The sequence below is a fragment of the Glandiceps talaboti genome, chromosome 4, assembly GCF_964340395.1.
Source record: "Glandiceps talaboti chromosome 4, keGlaTala1.1, whole genome shotgun sequence".
Taxonomy (NCBI): Eukaryota; Metazoa; Hemichordata; class Enteropneusta; family Spengelidae; genus Glandiceps; species Glandiceps talaboti.
Genome location: NC_135552.1, coordinates 19,783,400 through 19,793,377, shown reverse-complemented (window position 1 = coordinate 19,793,377; position 9,978 = coordinate 19,783,400). Strand labels below are relative to the sequence as shown.

Here is a 9,978-nt window from a genome sequence, read left to right as displayed (position 1 = left end):
ATAATTGACCCTGGACGTCCAAGTCAAGGGCAAAGGTCATTATGTAAAAAAAAAAAGAAGCTTGGATGTGATTATATGGGTTAGACATTACAATGGACTCACTATGTCACTATGCATCAAGGCTATGCATTGAAAGTTTTTTTTTGAGTTATGAAGTAATATATTGATTTATTACTCCCGACTTGACCGCCAACTGCCATTCAGTAACACCTTATATGAGCACCAAACATAATCATTATGAATGTTTCTTTTGTCCTATAGATTACCTCTATATTAAAGGACTTAAAAGAAATCGACAGCAAATACATTTGTAAATACTACAAATGGTGTGTGACAGGCAGAAAATGTTTGATTGTGATATTTGACCCTGACAGTCAAGGTCAAGTCTTAAAAGAACGTTTGTACCTGATAATATGAGGGTAGACAGTTGTGTCTACTAATAGTTTTAAAACTAGCAATTGTACTCGAGTACATGATGTGAAATTATAACTCTTCATAATATATCTTCTGAAGTCTAATATCATATATGTCACGATGGTAAAATTCACACCCGTTACACGTTACAAACGTGACAATGACGTCGATGTTAACTTGCGAAAAAAACCGGCTTCAAAATGCAATGATTTACATCCAAATTGCTAAATGTAAATTTCACAGGCTTAAAGTACGTATACTCGATTTTCTGTTATCGGATATTAAGTCGTCTGCAGGCAGGTAATAACGCGTATATTCAAAATCCTGTACCTTTTCCAATGGGCAGATGTGAGCGCCCTCAACCTGCATCTAGCAGAATTTAAGTGACTGAGCTGCAACATCCACGCCCTGCTGATTACGCAGAGGTATACTTGAAGTAATTAGCGCTAATTTTATCTCAATACATGGGCACGAATAAGTTTTCAAAGCTGAAACTTTTTCGCGCAGCACCAAGTGTTGCACTTAAATCTTTACATAAGAGATTATCGTTATATAGGAACAATCAGTTTATATGAGAGGGGGGGTGACGTTTTGCTCGTGTTGACAATTGTACTTAAAAAGAATGGCCTCTAATTCATCCACTAATAAAGCCAACTCACCTCTGACAAATACAAAAATACGCTGAACCGCCCCAACCCCTCCCCAAAAAAGAAGAAGAAGAAGAAGCTGGCATGGGATACGGAGCATTCTTTTTGTTCTTTTAAAAGACACTATTTTAAGCCCCGGCCACTTCAAGTACGTGTTTATTAAGTCATATTTGAAACACATTGAAAGAAAGCCGGTGGCATGGTGATATGAAGTGAGGTTGATCATGAGAAAACCGTCACATCCAGTCAAATTGTAACTTGTACAAAATCCTATATCACATACAAGTGGGCTATGCATCATGGACTCAAATTACTTTACAACTGCCGACATCAGTAAACATGTTGGAAATACAGACACTTATAAATATTACATTTTATCATTTGATAAGAGAAGCTGTATGGTATTTTTACGTTCTCAAACAAATAAGTTCACGTTCACAAACAAATTAGAAGTGGTTCCGTTCGTCTACGGTCTGATGTCGGCAATTGTAGCTTAACATAAATCAACCACATGTCATGAAGAAATTTATAGTTATATGCAATAGATGTAATAAATTTTGTAGGCAATCAATTCACAATATAAACTCTTGTCAGCCAAGCCTAGTAGCAGCACCTTTATTTGTTTCGTCCTAGTCTACTTTAAACTCCAGGTGCTTTGTGACCAAAGTATGCGCGGAAAAAGCGTTTAGAAAAATGACTATAAACCGGCTTGTTTTCACTTTTACCATCGTATTGGCGGGACTTCAATCGTCTCAAGCGGTGACTTGTAACTTTGAGTACGATACATGTAGCTGGACTAATCAGATTAACGATAACTTGGATTGGTTACGTGATGATGGCAGCTACGATAGACAAGGTGGTGGTCCTTTGATGGACCATACCACTAACGCCCCATCAGGTACGAATATTTGTCTTTCATTACTGCAAACAAACACGTTTTTATAAGTTCGGAATTACACTTTTTATGCAAAACGTTTATCTGGTGGAAAAGGTGAATCCAACTTTAGATTGTGATTGTGGTTGTCATCATGATGATGGCATTAATTAGCATTGTCACGTATACATGTAGGACAAACAGTAGCGTCATTGTGTACATCAAATATAGTAAGTTGACATGTCAAACTGATATGAATATTAGCAAATAGAATTGCCCCAAAACTCTATTTCTGTTACGCGTTCACATCTTACAGGTAGTTATATGCGTATGCCAGTTGTTGAGAGAACGATCGGCCAGACAGCAAGGCTTCAATCAGAAATAGTCAGTTCTGGAATAGCTTGTCTTCAGTTCTACTATTACATCAATGACACTGGAGTGGGTACACTAAATGTAAGTAAAGCCCTGCATACATCATCAATGACACTGGAGTGGGTACACTGAATGTAAGTAAAGCCCTGCATACCTAATTATACACCGCCTTATTCATAGCTTTATATGCAGGCACGGGTTGTTTTAACTCTGGATATTCTCAATTTCACATTTTGTTAAAAGATGGTGTCTTCCAACATTTTCAACGTATTAATTTTGCTCGTTTTTTTGGTATGTATTTACCATCTGGAGGTTATTAGTTCTTACTTTACTAAATTCTTAGAAAGGAAAGACTCCTGAAAAATTAAATTTGATTTGAGTACCGCTGCTCAGTAACAAGTGAAAAAAATCAATCATTATAGCTGTAATTGTTATTTTATTGTTTATTTTCATCATAGGTAATAACTGTTGTTGATACGTTAGAATCAATTGTATGGAGTACAGGCGATAAAGTGGGTGGAAAATGGAACTCGGCCAATATTTCAATCAACTCCATTGATGTGTACAAGGTAATGGCAATTGTGTCTACATATGTAGTTTAGACAGTTTAGGTCTGCTTAATTTGTCTTCCTTCACGACTGGATAGGCAAATGTTCCCTAACATTGCTTGTTTAAAGTTCTATTCACGCATTGTAACACACGTCATTAATTTCGTATTATGATTTGCCAATGCCTAGTCACATGGCCTTGACCGTCTGTTTTTGAGCGTGAAAGCCGGTCAATAATGTTTTGCCTACATGGACATTATAACAAAGTTATATACGCCCATGTATGTAATGTTTTCACCAAAGTCACTTAATAAACTATCTAGTCAATCCATAGATATATCAGTACAACATCATAGCTCCATTAGCATCCCTGGATCTAGAAAAATTAACACATATTGAGAAAGCACGCAACAACAATCTACTACCAATCCGGCAACTCAGGGTTTGGAATAATCGGTTTTGATTTGTCTGGGTGGTAAACTTGTGTTAATTTTGCGATTTGTAAGAGTTGCTTTTTAAAATAAATGATCTGAAAATACTGGTGATGCTATTGGTTTGTACCAGGATTGGCAATGAAGTGACTGGTAGCTTATTACAAGTGATGGTAAAACTTCTTCATGGTGAAACGTGGGAACAGACATATCATTTTCCTCTCATAACCAGTCAAAACTATGATGATATCACAAAGTTTTGTATTGTTTATACAAACCAATCAATACTTTTTGACATATAAAATGAGCTGATGATAAGATCACGGCAACAAGGTCATATCTGCTACATTGATTGATGCCAAACAGTAGCAAGCACTGGTTGTCACAAATGTACTAAAGCAAACAAATCAGGCGGCGCTCAAGATAGTAGTATTATATACATATAAATTTGACGTGTATAATGATACTACGGTACTGAACAAATAACTGTTATGATTAAGAGGTCACTGCTGGCTTGATTCAGGTCTGTGAATTGGCAGTTTTGCTCGTACAATGAAATCAAACATGTAAACTAACTCATGTTATCATGGAAATGGTCGTTGAGGTTTTCACAGCTCTAAAATGAACCAAATCATTGTCAACCAAGCTTGTGCAGGAATTTTACTCGGATCTGTCAAAGTATAAACATGAGGCGTCACAACATAAAAATATTGTGATTATTGCAGTATAAATATAGAATTGAAATATTTTTTTTGAAAGTGGAAATATTGGTAAAATATTCGTTACATTACTGAATGACGATAAGATCTCACTAATCGATTTTGAATTGTTGAAATTTTTTTGAGAAGAAAAATATCTAATCTGAAAGGGTTGGCCATATCTTCATCGTACTAGTCGTATAGTAAGAACTATACCCAGTATCAGCTGTATCGATTCCAATGCAGCTCAACTGAGAGCACGCACATTGAACCCAGGTAATAATTTTTCGTATCACGCCAGGCACACTTTGTCCATATATGGCAAGTGGCGCGTTCATCAATATCCGATCGTTCAGTATCTTATTTGGCTTTGTGAATTTCTTCACTACTTTACGTTTTTGCGAATAAACTAATATTTCACTGCCAATTTATGCAATTATGTGATTCAAATAATATTTATTACTATATTGGGTATATGATAAAACCTTTATGGCCCGGATATGGGTTTTGTAGGCCTTGGTAGTATGACTTATGCACCCTCCTAAGTCGGGCCCTTCTGTCGTACCTTTCAAGAACGATAGTAAATGATTGTCTTGCAGGACGTGTCATAAATAATAACCTAATGGGCACGTTTTTAGTCCTGACCAGTGAAGCTAGAGGGGAACAAATACGATGGGATCATGGGGCAGGGGGAGGGGTTGGGATCCAAACTGTCAAATGCTGAAGACCAATTGTGTACATCACTTTAATTTGTGACTTTTGCAATAATGATAGAATGACGGCAATGTTTGTCTTAAAAATTCAGAATATGAATGAGTACGTTAAAATATTGGGAGATATGTCTTCGACGAAGACTTGTTTCTCAGCATTGGTAAGAGCATCAGCTGTTATATTACAGTTGAGTTTTAATAAGCTGACCCTGTTCTTAAAACTCTTTCCAACGATGCCATTTTATGTGAAACGTGATAAATCTTTAATATTCATTGATCAGATTGTCATCGAAGGTGTTGTGGGACAGAATGCCGAATCGGATATCGCAATTGATGACATCTCCTATGTGACTGGCGGACCATGTGTAGTTAGTCACCCGCCACCACAGTTCGATTGTGGGCCTGGACGACCCACTCTAGACCATACACAAAGATGTAATTGGGAGTACGATTGTCCCAATGGTGCCGATGAACGGAATTGTGGTAAGATTGCATATTGTGCTAACCCTAACTCAAACACACACAGACAGACAGACAGACAGACAGACAGACAGACAGACAGACAGACAGACAGACAGACAGACAGACAGACAGAGACAGACAGACAGACAGACAGACAGACAGACAGACAGACAGACAAACACATACATAGAGGGAGAGACAGACAGACATCTCGCGAGGTTCATCAAGCATTAGTACTTCGTACAAGGTATAATCACTTCATACGAAGAATATAAAAATGAGAAAAAAGTGAATGTATTGATATCTTTTCAAGTTTTATGCTATGTCGTTTAGATAAAATGAATTCACACACTTTTCAAGTGTAACAGTTTATATAGACGATAGTTTACAACTAGGTGAATTTCTCATTCAATATTTTAGTGCAACGAGAACATGCAAACTTTAAAAAGTCACTATGTATGTCATCTCTCTATGTATACAATGAAGTTTTAAACTACTAAGCCTCCGTCCCTCCCGAAAAAAACAACATAAAGGTAAAAGTATAGACTTTCGACTTCTAATGGGATCTCATATTTATAAGAAGTTTATCCAACAGAGTGTCAGGACTTTTTGTGAAATTTTAACAATTCATGGATTGTGCGATTATCATATTGTACGATACTGAAGTTTTCGTTTTATCTAAACTGCGAACAGCCCTACCATAGCTATACAGACACACTGAATATCCGCCTACAGTGTATTATTTTTTATCATACTTTTGTCAAAAAGTTAAAAAGTTTAATATATTGGTGTCATCATACACCATGTTACTTTTGATTGTGTTAAGAGGCCAAGCATACAATTCACAATACACATGTATGTATCGTCAATTATTACCTTAGCAATGATATTTCAAAATTAATACGATGCATGTATAATGTACAAGCTGCCGAGGCTAAGGTTAAGGTGGTGGTTTTATTTTAATCTACGTTTTTATTATTTATGAATGGATAGGTGAATGCGACTTTGATTATGATATGTGTCGTTACGTCATCATTGATGATTTTTACAAGTGGTCTCGAAATCAAGGCGAAACTGGGAATTCTGAAACTGGACCAAGTTTTGACCAAACAACGGGATCACAATACGGTAAATTAGTAAATGAATTCAAACCACATAATTCTTTGTGGTGTGAACTTTGTTAAAGAGAATCAGATAGGAGAATGATGCATGGGCCTAATATAACGTGACTAATCTATCAAAATGAGAGACAGTTTAGGTCAAGTTCACCGATAAAAACAATGAATATTTCGTCTGTAAGTGACACTAGTTTAACATATTTGTAATGTATGCGAAAACACACTACGGTCAGTATTGATAATTGAAAGGACAACCTTTCAATATGGACTACCTCAGAGCTGTACGTCACGTCATGCCGTTACTGGTAGGATAGTAGCTGTATTCTTCAATATCATACAGTTGTGTATCGTTTACTGTTCATTTCTAGGGTTCTAGTAATCAATTTCCTTTCTTCAGGGTGGTATATTTTTACGAATTCCAGCGATGGCTTATTGGATGACACAGCTGTTATTCAGAGCCCAACGCTGGGGGCGTGCAGTGCTTCGTGCGAGCTGATATTTTGGTACCACATGTATGGTGAAGGTAACTAATGAAACTGTTTTTAACTTCTATATTCATCAAAGCTGTGAGTGTAAAAGCTTATAAGATTATGGGCCTATTAAATAAGTTGATTGATACCAAGAAGGGCGCTGGGTTATATTTTTTTTCCATAGCTCTCAACCTCTGCTAGACAACTGTTATTTGGACCTACATGTACATTTTAATCCTAATCTGAACTGAGCCTTTAAAGGCCAATGTTACAATCTCCGGTTCTCGCATTAGTGTTATCTTATCAGCGAAGTCATGACCATAAGCATTACATCGGACCTTTCTTTTATTCTAGAACTTTGCCAGATAATCAAAACTAGACGTTTGCATTTGCAACTTATTGAACTACTTCTAGTACCTCGTATGTTTACCTCGTTATCTGTTATAGATATAGCAAAACTTGACGTGATGTTACAACAAGCTGACATGTCGACCAGACTTTGGACTATGAGTGGAAATCAGGCTAACACCTGGCGGAGAGCCGTTGTAGGCATTGGTAGAATTAATACCGACTTTACGGTGAGTGTCTTTATTTATTCAATTCATTGCAATACATTATGATAGTGACACTTACATGTATTTCAAGGATTTAAGTGTCATACGCTTTGCGAGCTACGAATAAATATAAAGTGATGAAACGGTTTACTTGGTTCTATTTTATATATTTGATACATTAAAAATACTACAAAAATGAAAGTAAATTCAAAGTTAAAAAATTGATACTGTTTACTCCGGCAACGTTAAAAAGGTTCACAGATGTTGTATTAAAACATGTAAGTGCAGAACTTAAAGAAAAGAAGCACTCACATCAACAAACCAACCAACCAACCAATCAACCAACCAACCAACCAACCAACCAACTAACCAACCAATGGACGGAATTGAAGCGGTCAATTCCCGATAAAGACGGAAGATGGAGGAACAGCGACCACTCATTGACTCGTCAAGCTAAATTTTGAATATTAAAGTTAACAATAGTAAGTTCTTGATTAACTCCGTACATTTTATATTCAGTATTTAAATTGTCGACTAATAGAGAAAAACTGTTCCTTTCTATCACAGTTTACCTTTCAATCATCACATCCCATTGGTCCACGAGGAGATATAGCGGTTGACAGTGTATCTCTGAATAACTGTCCTTTCACGGGTTAGTATTCTGGTAATATCTCTGACATGCGCTGTACTGTCTGAGTGTTATCTTGTGTGTCAATGTTTTGAAAACACTGTGTTCAATTTGAAAATTACCCCTGTCAGAAAGTCATAATTCAAAGCTATAAACGTATCGTTCTCGTAAACGGGATGTTCTTATTTAAAAGATGATGACTATTTGATTGAATTTGAACAGAAAAGGATCATCGGAGAATTTAGTCTCGCGACGTGCCATATGATCAGTTCAGTGGGCTGATCTGTCTTGGTTGTATATATTGGCAGTGTATTGGTATATTATGACCGTTCTAAATCTACAGTAAAACAAAACTGAAACAACTATACTGTCTACTTTTCGGAGCCCAGCGACTTGTCTTGATATTACTATCTCAAGAATCTGTCAACACCAAGCCAAGGCAGATACACTTATAAGATAGTAACATCAAGACAAAATGAGACAATAACATCAAGACAAAATAACTCTGGGGCTATACTATTTCTCAAATTCTTGTATTTGATTTTATTGCATGTGTAAACAGCACAGCGTAGCGATCATATTTGATATGTTTAACATTGCAAACTTCGTTGAGAATAATGTATCAAAGCAACAATTAATACAAAACTAATTTATTATTTTCTTGTATATCGATATTCAGATATTCGGCCAACTTGTCCGAATGGTCAATTCCGATGTGACAGAGGATCCTGTATAGACGCTGCATTGATATGTGACTATACTGATGACTGCGGTGATTTCTCCGATGAACTGGCCATCGAATGTGGTGAGAATATATGATTGACGTACACCAGTTTTACATACATACATACATACATACATACATACATACATACATACATACATACATACATACATACATACATACAGACAGACAGACATACCTACATACATACATACATACATACATACATACATACATACATACATACATACATACATACATACATACATGTTTTCATGTACATACATTTTATGTTAAAATTTCCGCGTAATTCACATTGTGGTATAACACTACTGAAAACCAAACTATATTTTTCGAAACAGATAACGTTGACCGTTGTGACTTTGAAGCATCTGGGTTTTGTAACTGGTTTCAATTTGCTGACGACGACTTCGACTGGTCACGACAAAGAGCCAAGGACGGTGTACGAGATGGTACAGGACCAAGTCGTGACCACACTAAGGGAAATGATGCTGGATATTACGTCTACATCAATACCATGTCACCTAGAAGACCAGGGGAGGTGGCCAGACTTGGAAGTAGGAATTTCCTACCAGCTACACCAGGAGACGAGTGCACGGTAGGTTATGACATTCTCTACAATAAATCGACGGTTCAGACATTAGATCAAGACGAAAAGTGATGACCCACTGTCTATTCCAAGTAGACTAACTCTTGAATTTGTTATCAAAGATTACAAATCTTAACATTTTGGCAACGAATTATTTAACTCATCCGAACGGAAAAGAAGTGGGTTAAAGTTGCAAGATTGTCGCATTCTGTAGTTCTTTATAGCTACTGGCTTCAAAGCAATGAAATGTAGCCAATGAATAGTCTTTCTTCAAGTTGTAGTTGCTTCGAATTCTGTCTTGTTGTTTCCCTACTAGAATTTCAACCACGTCATCTCTTGTTTCAGTTAACTATCTATTACCATATGCTGGGATCTACAGTTGGTACCCTCTCCATCTATACCCGTACAACACAAGGAGGGCCATTGACGTTACAATACACTAGATCCAGAGAACTTGGCGATTTCTTTGAGAGAACACAGATCCCTCTCGTTGTAAATGACAATTTCCAGGTAATAAAACAATTCGTCATTAAAATTCACAACATTTAATATGGGACAGAAATGGATGAATTAATTATTCAGAAGACAAACAAAATGTTGTCAGGAAAAAGAAAGAAAAGTATTTTGCAAGTCAGGAGAGTACTCCGTGGCATTTACTAGTTACAGTGAACGTCTAATGAAATAATCAATATTTTATAAACATGCATAGCGGGGGGGG

The 9,978-nt window shown here is 36.6% G+C and overlaps 1 protein-coding gene across 1 annotated transcript in view; it reads left to right on the top strand.

Moving 5' to 3' along the window:
- The first annotated feature begins 1,754 nt into the window (after positions 1-1,754).
- The window catches only part of LOC144434285 (MAM and LDL-receptor class A domain-containing protein 1-like), a 58,811-nt gene continuing 50,587 nt past the window's right edge, over positions 1,755-9,978 (top strand). Inside the window, exons 1-11 of the mRNA XM_078122737.1 lie at positions 1,755-1,959; positions 2,252-2,388; positions 2,766-2,876; positions 4,976-5,177; positions 6,150-6,284; positions 6,672-6,797; positions 7,192-7,322; positions 7,866-7,950; positions 8,606-8,731; positions 9,013-9,269; positions 9,606-9,770. Of these exons, the coding sequence (XP_077978863.1) occupies positions 1,755-1,959; positions 2,252-2,388; positions 2,766-2,876; positions 4,976-5,177; positions 6,150-6,284; positions 6,672-6,797; positions 7,192-7,322; positions 7,866-7,950; positions 8,606-8,731; positions 9,013-9,269; positions 9,606-9,770 (1,680 nt within the window). The remainder of the gene's footprint in view (positions 1,960-2,251; positions 2,389-2,765; positions 2,877-4,975; positions 5,178-6,149; positions 6,285-6,671; positions 6,798-7,191; positions 7,323-7,865; positions 7,951-8,605; positions 8,732-9,012; positions 9,270-9,605; positions 9,771-9,978) is intronic.